The sequence below is a fragment of the Sciurus carolinensis genome, chromosome 2, assembly GCF_902686445.1.
Source record: "Sciurus carolinensis chromosome 2, mSciCar1.2, whole genome shotgun sequence".
Lineage (NCBI taxonomy): Eukaryota > Metazoa > Chordata > Mammalia > Rodentia > Sciuridae > Sciurus > Sciurus carolinensis.
Window position 1 is genome coordinate 104,678,591 of NC_062214.1, and position 17,539 is coordinate 104,696,129.

Below are 17,539 nucleotides of genomic sequence, written 5' to 3' on the forward strand. Positions count from 1 at the left end.
ATCTCCAGAAGCCCCATTGCTTACTGGCATCACACTGGGGATTAAGTTCAGCTAGGGAATTTTGAGGGAGCACAAACTTTCAGAGCATAGCATATATATAGTTATGTATAATATATTATTGTAACATTTTTTCTCTACATTTTGTATTTTAGAAATTTGGAAAATTTATATTTGGAAATTAGCTCATCATGCTCATTCCTGTTTTAGTTTTCATACTTTTTAAAAAGACTTTTAAAATTAAACTTTGAGATGATTATATACTTACAATTGAACTGAGCAGTCACACAGAAGTTCACAGAAGACAATAAACAATTAATCAACAAATATATGAAAAAGTGCTCATAATCTCTAGCAATTAAAGGAATGCAAATCAAAACTACTCTAAGATTTCATCTCACTCCAATTAGAATGGCAATTATCAAGAATACAAGCAATAATAGGTGTTGGTAAGGGTGTGGGGAAATAGGTACACTTATATTGTGGTGGGATTGCAAATTGGTGCAGCCATTCTGGAAAGCAGTATGGAGATTCCTCAGAAAACTGGGAATGGAACCACCATTTGCCCAGTTATCCCACTCCTTGGCCTATACCCAAAGGATTTAAAGTGAACATACTGTAGTGACACAGTCACATCAATGTTTATAACAGCTCAATTCACAATAGTTAGATTGTGGGACCAACTTAGATGCCCTTCATTAGTTGAATGGATGAAGAAACTGTGGTATATATACACAATGGAATATTACTCAACCATAAAGAAGAATAAAATTATGGTATTTGCAGGTAAATGAATGGAGTTGGAGATTATTATGCTAAGTGAGATAAGCCAATCCCAAAAAATCAAAGGGCAAATGTTTTCTCTGGTAAGTGGATACTAGTACATAATAGGGTAGGGGTGGGGAAGTTAAGAATGGAGGAACTTTGAATTGTGTAGAAGGAAATGAGGGGAGGGGACAGGGAGAAGGAAAGATGGTAGAATGAGAAAAACATCATTACCCTATGTACATGTATGATTACAATAATGGTATGACTCTGTATCATGTATAACCAGAGAAGTGAAAAGTTGTACTCCATTTCTATACAATGAATCAAAATGCATTCTGCTATCATGTATAACTAAATAGAACAAACAATAAAAAAGAAAAAAAATTCTACCATTTTTTAAATAAAACCTATTTTTATTCATAAAAAAAAAGAAATAAAATGGTAAGATTCTGAGTACCCTTTACTCTGTTTTCCCCATAGTAACATCTTGCAAATTGTACTACAATATAACAAGCAAGATACTAACATTGACATAGTCAAGATACAGGACATTTACTTTACCACAATGTTACCCTTACAGTCATTTTCTTCTTGCCCCTCTGCCCTCCTTAATCCTGAAAAGTACTAATTATGTTTCCATTTCTGTAATTTTGTCCTTTCAGGAATGTAAATGGAATTGCATAGTATATAACCTTCTGGGATTGGCTTTTTTACTCAGCATAGTTCTCTGGACGTTTTACTAGACAGCTTCATGCATCAATAGTTCATTTCCTTTATCGTTAAGTAATAATTTATGCTATGGGTATGCTACGGTTGGCTTACCCATTCATCTGTTGAAGAATATCTAACTTTTTTTTTTCTTTTTTGGTCTAAATGAATCAGTTACAAACATTCATATGCAGTTCTTTGTGTGAACCCACTTCTTCATTCTTCTGGGATAAAGTCCCAGGAATGCAGTTTCTGGTTTGTATGGTATTTGCATATTTAGCTTATTAAGATCTGTCAAACTATTGTGGAGTAGCCACACCAGTTTACATTCTCACCAGCAGGGTATAAGTGACCCAGTTTTTCTGCATCCTCTCCAGCTTTTGGTATTCTCCCTATTTTTATTTTTAGCCATTCTCATAAATTTTAGCATATAACAGTATCTCATCATGGTTTTAATTTGCATTTCCCTACTGGCCAATTATGTTGAACACTTTTCCTGTGCTTATTTGCAAGTTGTTATCTTTCTCAGTGACATGTGTCATGTCTTCTGTCTAGGTTTTTATTGCATTGCTTATTATCATTTGACATATTCTAAATACTAATTCTTTGTCAGATGTGTGATTTACAAACATTTTATCCTACTTTGTAACTTGCTTTTTCATATTTTAATGAGATCTTTCACAGAAAAAAGATTTTAGATTTGATGAAGTCCAACATATCAATTTTTCGTTTATTAGATTGCATTTTGATGTTTGGTCTAGAATTCTTTGTTTAATCCTGGATTCCAAAGATATCCTCCAACTTTTTTCTAAATATTTTAGTTTGACATTTACATCTCTGACCCATGTTGTGGTAATTTTGGTCTGAGGTTTGAGGTTGAGTTCTAGGTTCAGTGGTTACTTACTGATGTTTGATTGCTCTAGCATCATTTCTTTCTGAAAACAAATGCATTAATGCCTCAAATTATTCTATAGTTTGGATTTTAAATGTCATGCAAAGGCCCATGTGTTGGAAGTTTGGTCCCTAGGGAAAAGCTCTGGGGAGTTTTGAAACTTTTACAAAGTGGGATTTAGTGGGAGGTTTTTAGATGATGTGCCCTCAAAGGGGATTTTTGGACCCCAGCACCTTCCTTGTTCTCTGTTCTCCCTGGTGCTGAATTGAGTATGTTTTTTTCTCCGCCACACATTTCCACGGTGATGTGCTCCCTTACTACAAGCACAGAACAAATGGGGCTAATGAATCATGGACCAAATCCTCCTCAAAACCTTTTCCCTTTATAAATAGATTATCTCAGGTATTTGTTACAGTGACATAAAATTGACTATCACAAATCACTTTTGCATCCTTGTAAAATATCAGCTGGGTCTTTTTTTTTTTTGAGAGTCTATATCTGGAGTCTGTATTTTATGTCATTAACCTATGTGCCTGTCCCTTCTCTAACACTACACGGTCTTTATTACTGTAACTATATGATAAAACTCGAAATTCGGTAGACTAATTCTTCCCACTTTATCCTTTTCCAAAATTGTCTTAACTATTCTAGTTTCTTTTTTTTTTTTTTTTTTTGGCGGTGCTGGGGATTGAACCCAGGGCCTTGTGCTTGCAAGGCAAGCACTCTTCCAACTGAGCTATATCCCCAGCCCATTTCTTTGCCTTTCTATAAAAATTTTAGATCTCATCCATATCTACAAAATTTTTTGATTATTTTGTAGGAGTTACGTTAAGCCCATATACCAATTTAGAGATCATTGACATTTGTGGTAACCCCTTACTTTTTTTTTTCAAGTCATGTAATTTTCCATTTACTTCCATTCAAAGAGAATTGGGAGCATTTGTGCTCTCAACATGAATCAGTCTGAGCTCTAAGACTGTAAGAAGGCTGAGGAACAGTTCTAGACCATATATTAGCAAGTTTGACAGACATCCTGAGTGATTGTCCCCACCTTTAAAGAAATATTTTTTTTCCACTAAAGCTCTAAGAGACTCACAAGGCATGTGAAGTTTCTTATGGTAAACATGTTATGGCAAAGCAGGTGATGAAGATCCTTTCATTTGCCAGGTGTGACCACATGCCAGAAGAGCAAGTATGCTCAGTGGTACTGTAGCTGACTCTGGAAGATGTTACTGTTGGAAAAGTTCTTCAAGGAACTGTCAGATTTATGTGGGCAGGGAGGAGAGGAGTGTATGGGATCTACTCAGACTTGCCCTTAGGAATAATTGAATATTTTGCTTTCTGGTTGGTTCTCTATGGAAGAACCTTTATCCCTGCTGTCACTTAACTTGTCCTTCTCTGGACCTTTTCCAGCCCTGATGGGTTTTTATATTTTGAGATCCTTTAGTGACATTGCTCTTCCAAGCTGTGTGTCGTTAGGCACCACAGAACATTTATGTGCTTTAAGGGAAATGCCATTGCTGTAATCTCTCCCAGTGAAGATTATTTTTGTCCTGCAGTGACTTTGGCTGCCCCTGTGGATTGTTGTCTCAGGTGTAGATTACAGGAGTTGGTCTGGCTGTTTAATTTGTTTGTCTGTGCTTTTCTTAGTGCTGAAATTAAAACACATGCTCACCATCCAGATGCTTTTTTTTTCAGATTGCTCCCAGTGCTCTTTCTGTGAGTTGTGCTGCCCAGAGAGACTGGTCTTAAGAATCATTCCAGGGCGAGGGCATCCCACAGAGAACCATTGCCTGAGGTGTTTAGACACAAGTGCCAACCCTGCATCTCTTTGTTCCTGTAGCATGCTTGTATTGATTTAAAAAATTAATTTGTATCATGCTATCATCTAAAGAAAGTCTCTTCTGCTGCTCTTCCTGCTGCCCAGGCAATGGGAGGTGTTCAGTCAGAATTTGATGAGTGATTGAAACAGCTGACTGACATCTGAAAAGAACATAAAATGAATTCAGGATCTTTCACAGATTCAGGCAAATGGCAACATTGTCTGTTACCTGTAGATATCGAGCCTTATGTGAAACCCTTTGACCCTGTCTGCCCATCTTCAAGGGGACGTCCTCGTTGGGGTGTAAGGACTCACAAGGTCGCTGCATGTGCACACTGATGCTTTGTTTCCCCCAGTATTCTGAGTTTCTGCTGAAATCTTAATACAGATTGAGTTTAGGAATATATTTGAATGTGGGGTATTTAGCACATTCAAAGGATGTAGCATCCTTATGGATGTAAGTGGATCCCCTCTTTTTTAGCTGGCTTTTTCTAGAGCCGTAGAACCTGTTCTGTTAATTATGACACATCTGGAATTCTTGTTCAAATCAGAGTAAATTTAGAATATGCATCAGTGGCAGGATTCAATCCAAATCACAACAAATCTGTGTATATGTACTCTCTAAACTTTCCTGCGTGGATAGTGAAGCTGCATATTCACTCCTTTTATTTCCCTGCAGACATCCTGAGTGACTGTCCTCCTCTTTAAAGAAATATTTTTTTTCCACTCAAGCTCTAAGAGACTCACAAGGCATGTGAAGTTTCTCATGGAGAACATGATATGGCAAAGCAGGTGATGAAGATGCTTTCATTTGCCAGCGAGCTCATTCTCCTTCCTGCCCCAAGGTTCCATGGTTCATTGGTTTGTGTGGACCACTGGACCACCAGGTCTTACTGGTCTACCAGCCTGACCAAGTGGCTTTATTTTTTAAAGGAGAAAACATATTTTATGCTGGAAGAGGTTTACCTGAAAGGATAAAAAAATATAAATGCATTATCAAGGGAAGTTTTAATTATATTGCATTTAAATGTAAACTTAATCTTTCTTCCTGGGAAGAATTTATTCTGATTTTTAACTTCAACAAATAATGTAAAGTCACTATTTAAACTACTGTTGGTCTTTTTAAAAGTTTTTATCTTGAAGTAGCTCAATGGCTTTGTTGCTCATGTGGGAATGGAAATTAGCTCTTGGCATGAACTGCTTTAATTGAAATCAGTTTGTGGGCTGAGTTCCTATGCTGCTTGACTGATGACATCATTTCCTGTGCTTTTCCCAATCCTCACTGTTTTTCTAAGATAGGATGAAGCTAAGTATAACTTCAGATTTTAAAGCAACTGTACACCTTTTCCTGACCCACTTAGAATATTATCCAGCATTTTCATCAAATCCTTCTTCCGCTGGTATCTTTATAGATAACTTTTTAGTTAAAAAGCATTTTGGCTGAGATATTTTAATGGACTTATAGGAGCCTAAAATAACAGTGTGTTTGAATGAGTTTCCTGGGTTGCTTGACTTCTATAACAATGCTCCAACAAAGGAGTTATTTCAGCTTTTATATATGGAGAAAAAAAGATAAAAATATTTTTAGTAGCAGTGTATTTAGGGCTGTGTCAGTGCTTAGTACACAGTAGGCAGCTTCTCAGTCTCAGTCTTTGAGCTTTTGATGTCAATATCTGGTAGCATGAGTTGAGGAAAAGAGAAGTTAATTTAGCACCATTCCATACAGCACCTACATACAGGTAAGATTCTACTCTAGGTGCTTAAAGGGATGTAATTGATAACTGTGGCATTCTTCACTCTCAAGAAATTTTTGGATAAATGGGTTGGGAATAGGAGAAATAAGGACATAACACATATTCAAAAGAGAAGTATAAAGTACTCTAACAGGAAAGAGGGTTTGGGAAAGGGGAGAGAACAGAGATCAGGAAAGAACATACCCAAGAAGATACATGTGAAAAGGATGTTCGAGGCAGGTGGGATTTCAGTCTGGTGAGAATTGTGTGTTGGTGACTAAGAATTAGGAGGGAGAGAGAGAGATGAGAGAGACAGAGACAGGGGACTGGTTAGAGAGGGGGTGATTCCATGGGGCACAGAGCACCTGGTATAGGCATGTTGCACAGCAGACACCACACATGTTTGTCAAGGGAGTGAACAATTGATGTATAGAGTGAAGGACGGGGGCACAAGACATCTTATGAGCATGCAAAGGAGCCGTGAAAGGCACATGACGCCTTGCAGAGGAGAGCACTGCATGCTGAGAGGCAGGGAATCCTTCATAATGATGGTGTTTCAGTACATGTGTGGCTCTTGAAAAGTTATATTGCTTTCAGCTTGGCTCAGTTTTTCTTTCTTTCTTTTTTTTTTTTTTTTGTTTAATCTAAGAGGCCATTGTAAGTATTGGGTTCTGCATCTTCCTTACCCTGTCGTCAGGCTGGGGTTTGTGTATCTCCTTAGTAAAATGGCCCTTTGTCTGGTGGCCACTTTCTGATACTGTACTGGACTCTGCATAAGGGGCACTGAAGAGGGTAGCCGCTGGGAGGAGTCTTCTCTGCTCCATGGAGAAGATTTGGTCCCTGTGTGTGCCTCAGGAGGACTGAGCATCAAGAATGAACAGAGCAGCTGATATTAACTCTTGCACAGGAAGAAGGAATTCTCCTCACGTAAAATTGTGGAGTGTTTCCTCCTGGGAATTAACTCCCACAACAGAGAGGACAACTTCCAATGCCCAGTTCTGGCCCGTTGTGTAGAGATATGTCGACAAGGATTCGTGATTAATTCAATCAAGCCTTTAGTCCTCTCCAAGTAGGACAGTTGCTGCTTCTTCAGGACTCGGGAATGGCCTGAGATTTGGAAAGTGCTATCAGCATACCAAAATTACCTGGGTACACCTGTGCTGCTATTTCTCCCAATGGAGCCTCCTGGCCATTTTTAAGACTATAGCATCTTCTACTGTTTCATGGTCTGAGGTTTAAGACTGTCCACCCTGAGTCCCGAAATACACACTTTTGTAGGTGACAATGTGGCAAAGAGTAGATTCTGAACACTGAGGGTCTCACTGAGTTTAAGGTTACAGTTTAAATAGGCAGCTTTTTCTGAGCCCAGTCCAGCCTCCTCCCATCTGCATGCAGCCTTGTTATTAAATGCCTTTCTAGGATTTTTTTCTCTTTTCTGCCTCCAAAATTTCCTTTAACAGAATCATGTGGAATTTATTACTCTGTTTTCCTGGCCACCTACCTGGGACTCTAAATCATTTCACAGAAAAATTATTGCCATTGTAATTTTGTCTGTATGGTTACTCACGGCACTACTTTCTTGTTGATATAAATTATAGAAATGACATTGAGTTGTAAGTTGTGCTAAATTAGGGAAGTCATTTAGCTCTATTAAAGTAAATGCCAAAGAAACAATTACAGTTTTTTTATATACATGATTTTATATACACAAGTGATAACATGCTTAGCATTGTCGATTAGGTCATTTCTACATAAATATGTGGATCCTGGTACATTGTTTTATTTTCTCTTCAAATACTACAAATCAACTGAACTGTTGAAATCTCTGCACTTAAATTGCAAAATTGAATCATTCTTTTTTTTTTTTTTTTTCAAGTACAACACTGCACTATTCGCTGTATGAATGGAGGCAGCTGCAGTGATGATCACTGTCTGTGCCAGAAAGGATACATAGGAACTCATTGTGGACAACGTAAGTAAATCAGCTGGTCACCTCGTGTAGACAGGTAGCATCATGGAATAAGTGCTGACGGATTTTCTTTGATTCCCTGGGATATGGCATTTTTACAGACTCCTAGGGACATCACTTACCCAACACACTTAGCACCAAATTTCCTTTTGGAATGTTGATAATAAGTTGTTCGAGTCATTTGCCTTTTGTTTGCCTTTACCACCCTGCTTGCTTAGACCTTTGAAAGTTACCACCCAAGGTGCAGAATCCTTGTTAGTTCCCAGTGTTACCTTGCATTCATTTGCTCAACTTTTCCACTTGGATTTTCAGGAAGCATCTCAAATAAATTATTTCAAAACTCAACCTCATGTTTCTCCCCAAACATGTCCTTTCTCTTGATTACTGGTATCTGCAACTTTCTAGCTTCCTAAGCTAGGTTCTGCTACTGTAGTACTTATTACATGGTGTTAAGTTGGTTGGTTCATTCATAACCACCATTTATTGAATCTGCTCTCTATCAGTCCCTGTACTTTGCAGAAGATGAAAATTCCTTTCCAAAAGCTTATTTTTTTAATACTCTATGATGAATATGTACCCTATAAAAACTGGGAAAACTTAAAAATATGTAAAGCAAGTGATCACTAATTCCATCGTCCCAGACACTACCTTCCAGATTTTTAATGTATATTTAGATCTTATTCTATTCAGACCTTATTATATATAATAATTTTTCATACAAGTTTTTCACTTAATATTTTATTAAAAGTATATCATATCATTAAACATTTTAAAAATACACTTTAATGGTTTCATAAAACTCTATTATATGTGTGCTTTGTACTTAATGATGAATATTATTCATGTAGTTTCCAGTTTTTGCTGTTGTATGTATATATTTGCTGTGATGAAAACCACTATTATAAATAAACCAAAATTTATATAATACCCTACTGAGCATCCCCACATTGCTGTTGGTAAGAATATTGACTGGGTTTTGTGCAGCTCAGCATGGAGAGAGAAGAGAGACAAAGCAGTCCCCTCAGTGCAACTTTTTGGCCTGAGTCTCAAGGGATGCTTTAGAGTTCACCTGTCAAGTGAAGGGGGATGGTCCTTTTAGGCAGATAACATCATGTTCCAAAGCACTGGAATAGGACATAATATGCAATGTGGGATGTAGCAGGTGCTTTGGTGTTGCTGGAGGTTAAATATGGAGAGAAATGAGGAATGGAAAGAAATGAGAGAAATAAAAGAAATATGGAGTGAAATGAGGAAGGTCAAATAGGAAATTGTGGGCTAGGTTTTGATGCCTGTATGCATACAATCTTCCTTCCAAAGTCAAGCCAGGAAAGGGTAATAAGATAACAGCAAATGACAACATGTACCAAATTGAGTTCCTTACTCTGTGCCTTACACTTTTTAAACACTCTTTACATGTTTTAACTCATTTAATGAAATGACTTTTGGAGTGAGAAGTCATGAATCCTACCTTCTAATAGTGAGGAAACTAGGGCACAGAGACTTCAGTAATTTCTCTAAGGATATACATATGGTAACTGGCAGAGTTGAGATTGGAACCCAAGCAGTCTGACTCTATAGCCCATGTGTCTAGTGCTATGAATACCCATTTTCTACACTTCATTTTATGAGGGTTTACTATGAGAAAGATCATTGTGGCCACAATGGTGATTCAACTGGAGGAGAAGAAACAGAAAGCAGGAAGACAAAGCTAAAGTAAGGCCCTGGTTACAGGGATGGCAAGATGGGAATGGATTCAGAGGCATTTGGAAAGAGAATCAGGAGGGGCACCTCTCCTGCTCCATTTGGTGCTCCCTGGGGGAGTTTAACCTAAAAGCCCTGTGCACAACAGGAGCTCCTTGAACTCTTGCAGAATTAGAAAACCTTTCCTTAACTTCAGTTTCCTCATCTGTAAAATGGAAGGGTTAAGCAATCTCAAAATTTCTTTTCTGCTTAAAATCTCTTTATTTTCCCCTGACTACACATGAAGAGGCAAAGTGGAACAACTAATAATCATAAATCTCTCTATTTTTATGATGAGAAATGGACTCCTGTCATAATTTTAGGCATTCAAGTTTGTGTTAGTTCAGGTCCTCTGCTGCCAAGTGAATGCCAAGAAAGTATTAGACATGTAAGAGATTTCTTTGGGAAAGGCCCATGGAAGATAACAGGGAGAGGAAGCATGATCGTGAGGGTTTGACCCCTGTTTAAGGAGAGAGGTGAGGAAGGACAATTATGGGGAAGGAACCTCAGACAAGTGCAGCTCTGATACAGCCTTGGCTAGGCTGATGGCGAGCCTAGAGCAAAGATCACCCATCAGAGAGTTCCATGTAGGCATAAATGGCCAGACTCTAGTCATTGACTGAGGGAGTGCTTCAGGTGAGACTGTTGAGGTAATTTTGAAGGTGTGGCAGCTGGAAGCTGACTGCCAACTCAGCTCCTTGCAGACGCTTCTCCAGAAGGGAGAACTGAGTGGCTTATCTTCATGACTGCCAGAGGAGTAGAAGCAAGGTTCATGGGAAATGTGTGAAGGAGCATTAAATTTAGATGGAGGTATTAGGGATGCATCATGAAGGAGTGAGGTTGAGCTGAAAGAGAGGATGGGATGGAAGATTTGGCAGGGAAGTCATGCCTGCAGGAACTATAGGAAAAAATATAGGGAAGAGCTGTTCAGATCATAAGCTTTCAACTCTTATTTTAATGCCTCTTCTATCAAGGAAAATGACCCTCTCTCAAGCATCTCAAGGATTATCTCACCAATTGTTCCATAGATTCTGTTATGACACGCCATTGGATTTTCATTATGATGCTCAAATCACTGAATGTTAGTATGGATACGTCATTGTTTGCAGCTAATTGTGTGATTTTACATGCTGCATTTCTGTAAGGGTGTTATCAGTGGGAATAGTGCTTTTCTTCCTGGGAACATAAATCATAAGCAAAAGAGTCAGCTTACTAAAATGTAGTGTCTATCCAGTGAAGTCTCTCAGAAAACACACTTTGGATGCAAGACTGAAAGCATTGCTCAGATGCTGCATCTGATGTGATTGTCAGGATTAACACAGACACAAAAGCACTGCTCAGACAGTTGTCTGAGGGACATCTGAGAATCTCTGACTGTAGGGCAACTCTTCAAAACAAATACCAGAGTGATGATGCATATTTTTATTGTTGCCCTTTCAGGGGACTGCAGTGTTACCTCATCTGTTCTCAGGTAAAGTTTCTCAGCTCTCTCCTTATCTTACAGCTGTCTGTGAAAGTGGCTGTCTCAATGGAGGGAGGTGTGTGGCCCCAAATCGATGCGCATGCACTTATGGCTTTACTGGACCCCAGTGTGAAAGAGGTAATGTATTTTGAAATCATATGCATAAAGACCTTTTGGTGGCTAAACTGTTATTTATTTGTGTAGGCCCTGGATTCATGTAGCTACTTTTTGAATTTTGCTGAGCTTTGTTGGTGTTTCTGAATTACCCCTGGAAAGGATGACAAGGCAGTGGCCCTGAGTCTATGCATGTTGTTCAACAGTTCATGCTGGTGGAATGCTGTGTTCCATAGTAAGCATATATGTAAGGTTCAGAGATGTCCAGGGATATCCCAGGAGTACTCCTAACAATAAAAGCTTTAATTTTAAGGAGAGTTTCTGCTCTCTTGCTGCTTCTAATTAAAAAGAGCTGTATTACCTGATTTGCCTGCCTATAAAAGAAAATATGATGTTGAGATCTATGTGGATGTGCAGTATTCTTAAATTTTCCCTCATGAACTTTGGCTTTATTAATCATTTTGTCTCTATGTGTGATTTTTCTCATCACTTCTAATTTTATAGTGAACATTTAGAAGGTTCATTTCATACAGAACTTCAATTGGAAAATACTTGGAAACTTTAAATCGCACTTATCATTTTTATACAGTTTTATAAAGATCTTCTAAGATAGAAGGTAAAGTTTAAGTAGTAGACATTCAATGTCATTTAAAAACATATAGCTGAGAAAAACAAAGAGCAGAAAGTAGCATGTGAAAAATTGTTTATTTTCTCTATTTGTATATATTTTCCTAAATTTAGTCATTTCCTTATAAAGCAACAATATGTATTTTGGTAAGCAACTCTAGGCCCATTGCTGTTATTACTGGATTAAAATGATATTGTAATTCAATTAAACCCTGCAAGGTATTGCTGATGATTCATAGTAGACCTTTGGCCTTTATGTTGCATCTTGGCATCCTTTTGGAGCTCTTCCTTAAACTATTTGTCTTACAACTTCTACACAGGTTATTTTTTATTGATTTAGAGCCAATGTGCATCATCCAGTAGTATTGAGAGTAACAAAGACAACTGTTTCTTATAGGTAGTATCATTCTGTACTGTATTGTTTACTCAATGAAGATTTTGGAGATTAAAATCATTTACATGTGACTTGAGAAGTAGTATGTGAAAATAGTTTCTCAGATGATAATGCTGAGTTTCATTTGTTCTGGAAAAGTTGCTAATGAAAAGAAGTTATAGGTTATTTTACTTCTCATGAAGGAATTAATCATTTCTTGAGAAGAATATCGATTCCCATAGTTCAGATATTGATAACAGTCTGAAATAAAGAGGGCATAATATTTAACCACTCCACAGTTATTTCTTCAAAGATTTGATCTTTTCTTAAGAGTAAGAAATAGTCTGAATGGGTTAAGTGTTACTCAGGGTTTCTCCGAGTTTTGGGGTGTCTTTAACTGATCCCTTTCAGGGAGAAAGGCTATCCTGAAACCTGCCCAAGGCATCAATGTCTGTTAGCCCAGAGAATCTTCACAGTGGTGATTATGTAAATCAAACCAATACCTTAAATGGCAGCTTTTGGGGCATTTTTGGTAGTGGAGATCGGTGAGGAGGAAGTGGGCTGTCTCTGTTCATTGTCCTCCACTTGTTCCAGCCATGAACACAGCTCTGACCTTCAATAAGAGCAGAGAGACACCAATGTTGTTTCTCTCACCATATGGGAGAGAGGCATCTTTTTTATTCCAGAACTGTTTCCATTTATAGAGTCTCTGCTGTTTGGGGCTCTTGTGAAAGTTATCTGCTTACTTCTTTAAAGAATTAGAGGCAGTCTGTCCTCTTATCAGATGTATGTTTGTGATTTCAAGAGTGATGAATAAATATGTAGAACCAAATCAGGACAAATCTATCCTGAAGCATGGGGAAATATTCAATGTGGTTTCTCCTGATGGTGGGTTAGTATACTTCTTAAGTTGTGTATAGCAAGATAATGCCTAGGCTAGTGGCATTCTGTTTTTATTGGGGTGTACTTTTTATTTTTAAAAAATAAATTTCCAGAAAGCCTTTACTGTTTTCCTTTCTTCCAAGAGAGTGAGCTCCATGCTCAACCTACATTCTCCCTAGTTCTCTCTCCATTCCTCTTTTTATAGCAATTACCACTTTATATCAAAACTGCAGATTTCCACTTACTCCTTTAGAGTTCAACCTCTTTGGGAGCAACTACAGTTTCATCTTATTTTAATTCCCACACCAATCTTAGTGCCTGATGCATGGCACATGATTGATAGCCATTGAGCTGGATTCCTTTTATAGCATCAGAGGATCTGGAGATATAATTTATCAGATATGGCTAAGCATCTTCTGGAAATAATTGCTCTTTGCCTGCTTATGGACAGTCCACTGATATCATGCTAGGCAGAACTGATCCCAATGTGGATGCCTAATCAAATTTAGCCCCGTAGTTCAGAAGTATGATCCCTCAGGGACACAAGATTGTCATTTTTCAGTTGACAAGGATACAAAAAGAGGTGTGTTTTAACCAAAACCAAATAATAATAGAAAGCAAACCAGAAAACTTCCTAACATGATGTAATACCCATCCATGGAAAGGAACATTGAGAGTTCCAGTTGCAAGTACTTCTCAGGACAAGCCTTTCTGTCCCTGGGAGATCATGGAACTTATATACAACTTTAGCTGGCTTTGGATCACTTAATGGCAGGCTTTGGATCACTAATGCCAATAAGTGAAACTTAATAATCCATGAACATAGCATTTTGGATTTTAATGGATATTCATGCTTGAATTATGAATCCTAACAGTTCAGACAATCAGATTATAAAGCAAATTTGTCTCACTTGCAGCATTTATTCATTCAAATGAATTTGTTTAGTCTTGATTAGTCAGCCTCATTAGGCAGGTAGCAATGATATATTGTAGCATTGCCTGTCTTCACTCAGAGAAAGAAACATAGAAACCGATGGGTTGTTTGACCTGCAGTGCTTACTTTGTAAAAACTGTATGGGAATAGCATTAGATACAGCCTCGAGTTTGTCACAGTCCCCACGACTCCCTGTTGTCCCATACTCTGCTCATTTCATTCATTTAGCTTCCCTGGGCTAATGTAGGTACTCAAGTTTGCCACCTCCTGCTACATTCTCTATCAAAGATGACATCTCTTTGTGTCCCCCCCCATTTTTCTTTCTCTTACCTGTATTTCCTATAGATTTACAATTATGGTTTTCTGGTTGTGCCCCATCTCTTTGCCTTCTGTCTTCCTGGGTCTTGACCAAGCAGTAGAACTTATCGTTGCCTTAGCTCAGTGGTACAGTATGTTAACATTTGTTATCGGAATATTGAAATGAGGTCAGTGCCTGTTTTTGCAATGACAACACAAATGAGTTGTGTATTGCTATAGTTACTGCCAACAAAAGACTGTGCGGAATCATGCTTTCTCTTGCCTTTTGCTTCAAAATGAAGACTATTAAAAATCTTGTTAAATAATCTTGCGTTAATCACAGTGAATCGTGATTAGATGAGACTTTTGAAGGGCATGAAAAAAGAGAAGAATAATGGGGATAGACCTGAACAAGACAGACATGGTGAACAGGCATAGGAACAAAGAGAAATGAAGACAAGACACTGTGGAAACATGAAGAGAAGCAAGAAAACCAGAAGAGCACTGAACCAAAGAAACTGAGGCAACAGGGAATCTAAGACATAGCTTGGTGGTTACAAGGCTCATTGAGGGGTAAAGAGAATGAGAATCACAGAGGCTCTTGACATACTAACAGCTGACATGTACAATGTCCCAGCTGATGTGATGAGCATTTTGGTTATTTGCAGAAACATTATGAGAAAATTCCTATAGTGGGACCCATTTTATAGGGAAGTAAACAGAGGTAAAGAGAGAAAATCTAAACAGTCTGGTTCCTAAGCCTGGTTCCTAAGTACATAAGTACTGGGATGTACTTGGACTTCAGTGGGAAGGGGTCTTTGCTTAACCATAAAGAATTTTCTTTCTTTCTTTCTTTCTTTTTTTCTTTCTTTCTTTCTTTCTTTTTTTTTTTTTTTCTTTTTTTGGTCTTGAGGAATGGTAAAAAGAAACCCAGAGGCATGAATTTTAGGGTAGTAGTAATAGACCTTTTAAAAAGCACCATTCAAGAAATTTGGCAGGCTGGGGGTGTGGCTCAGTGGTAGAGCACTTGTCTAGCATGTACAAGGCCCTGGGTTTGAAAACAAACAAAACAAAATGACAAAAACAAATAACAAACAAAACCCAAAGATATTGGCTAGGTAGGTGGCTTTCCTCCATGGTAGAGTTCAACTAAGTTGCTTTTAAATAATTTTAAAAAGCAAGAGAAAGAAGTGTTGAGTATTGCTTGGATGTGTCTAATAGAGGATTCTAGAATACTCTTCTCTTCGTTGGGAAGAGTGATTTCTATCTATTTGCAGAACATATAAAAGGACTCCAAAGGACTGAAACAACATGCCTAAACATAGACATCTGAAATGAATATTATTGTTTAGTGTGGTTGCCATGGCAGGTTATATAGTTTCTCTACACTCTTACAGTTGCTCAAAACATATTTGGAATTTGTTTTTGGAAGTGGCTTTACAGAGTCGGCAATACATTCAAATGAACATGTGGCTATTTTTCCCTTTTGGGGAGGCATTTTGAGTTTTTAGAAATGACCTAAAATAATTTACTGTTAATTCTAGTGACGACAGTGGGTAATTAAAAGTTTTAGCTGTTTGGGGTCAAAAATGGACTTAGGATAAAATAAGACAAAAACTAGTGAAAATAATTTTCTCACATGGCTCATAAAGCATGCAGAATTGGATTAATGTTTTAATATCAGACTTTATGTGAGCCAGAGGATAAAGTCTTTTGGAAGCATAAATGCTAATAGCAAGAAGTTTTCTATCATTAGTCCATCTGGAGATCTTCATCACATACTGTCAGAATGTGAACATGCACAAGAGTGCTTCTAAATCCCAATTCATTTGTTCTGTTAAATTCCTACCCACATCTAAACTGTGTAAGCAGTGCTTGGATTTTTGCCAGCTCCAGAAAGTCTGTTGGCTGTTACGCTGGCCATCAGTAGGTAAGTATAGGAGAAGGCATTGTTGAATGGGTAACTTGAAGAAAAAGGAACAGCATTCCCCTAGAGAAGCAGAACAGGGAGGTGAACGAGATATTCATGAGACCATATGTGCCTCCTGGGAACTGCAGTATGAATGGGGCCAGAAAGGCTTTTGTTTGTTTGTTTGCACACTAATGGAAAGAATAGAATGAACAACAACTGGGTTAATTGCAACCACCTCATTTTCATATGTGCAATTGTCATTTGAGAAATTGCTGTCCTCATTAGATTCTCTTATGATATAAATGATGATTTTACACAGATATATTTATAATGATTTCATTGAACAAATTTCAAAAAACTATGTCACATTAAGTAGTCAATAAATAAATATTCATTATGTAAATTCAGTCAGTGCAGTGTCTACACTGTGCCTAAGGAATGGAAAAGACTAGCATCTAATGATGCAAATTTATAATAATCAGATGACCCACTCTGGATATTCTTATCTCATAAGAGAAAGTAGAAACATGACCTTCTATCAGAGGCCTGTTCAGAGAGCTTCATGGAATCAAGAGTTGCTTTTGTCTTTAAGAATTTTTAAAATAGATTTTATTGTATATTTGTGATTTATGACATGTTATTATGTGATGCATATAAAGAGTAAAATGGAACCAGGCACAGTGGTGCACACCTGTAATCCCAGTGGTTTGGGAGGCTGACGTAGGAGGATCTCAAGTTCAAAGCCAGCCTTGGCCACTTAGCAAGGCCCTCAGCAACTCAGTGAGACCCTGTCTCAAAATAAAAAATAAGATAGGGCTGGGGATGTGGCTCAGTGGTTAAACACCTCTGGGTTTAATCTCCAGCCACCCCCCCAAAAAAAGTAAAATGGCTACTATAGTGAAGCATATTAGTTTATCTTCTCACATAGTTCCTTTGTGATGTCAAAAGCAACTGAAACCCATTTATTTAACAAAAATACCTAATAAAGTTTTATCAACTATAGTCATTGCAGTGTTACTCATAATAACTAAGATATAGAAATCATCTAAGTGTCCATCAGTGAATGAGTGGGTAAAGAAACATGGTATATATACATATGTCATGGAATAGCACTCTTTTTTTTTTTTAGTGAGTGTCTAGTGCTTATTTATTGATCAGATAAATAAGTGGTATCATTAGATTATAAGAAAGAATTAACTAGCATCATCATTTTTAAAATATAATAAAATAGCATTTAATACAATAAATTGATAATTTTGAAAACTTCTTAAAATTCTCAGAATTGAGAACTGAGTTAAACTATCTGTAA

At 37.6% G+C, this 17,539-nt stretch overlaps 1 protein-coding gene across 1 annotated transcript in view; it reads left to right on the forward strand.

Moving 5' to 3' along the window:
* The window catches only part of Fbn1 (fibrillin 1), a 228,134-nt gene that overhangs the window by 33,747 nt on the left and 176,848 nt on the right, over nt 1–17,539 (forward strand). Inside the window, exons 5-6 of the mRNA XM_047539691.1 lie at nt 7,797–7,892; nt 11,134–11,229. Coding sequence (XP_047395647.1) covers nt 7,797–7,892; nt 11,134–11,229 — 192 coding nt within the window. The remainder of the gene's footprint in view (nt 1–7,796; nt 7,893–11,133; nt 11,230–17,539) is intronic.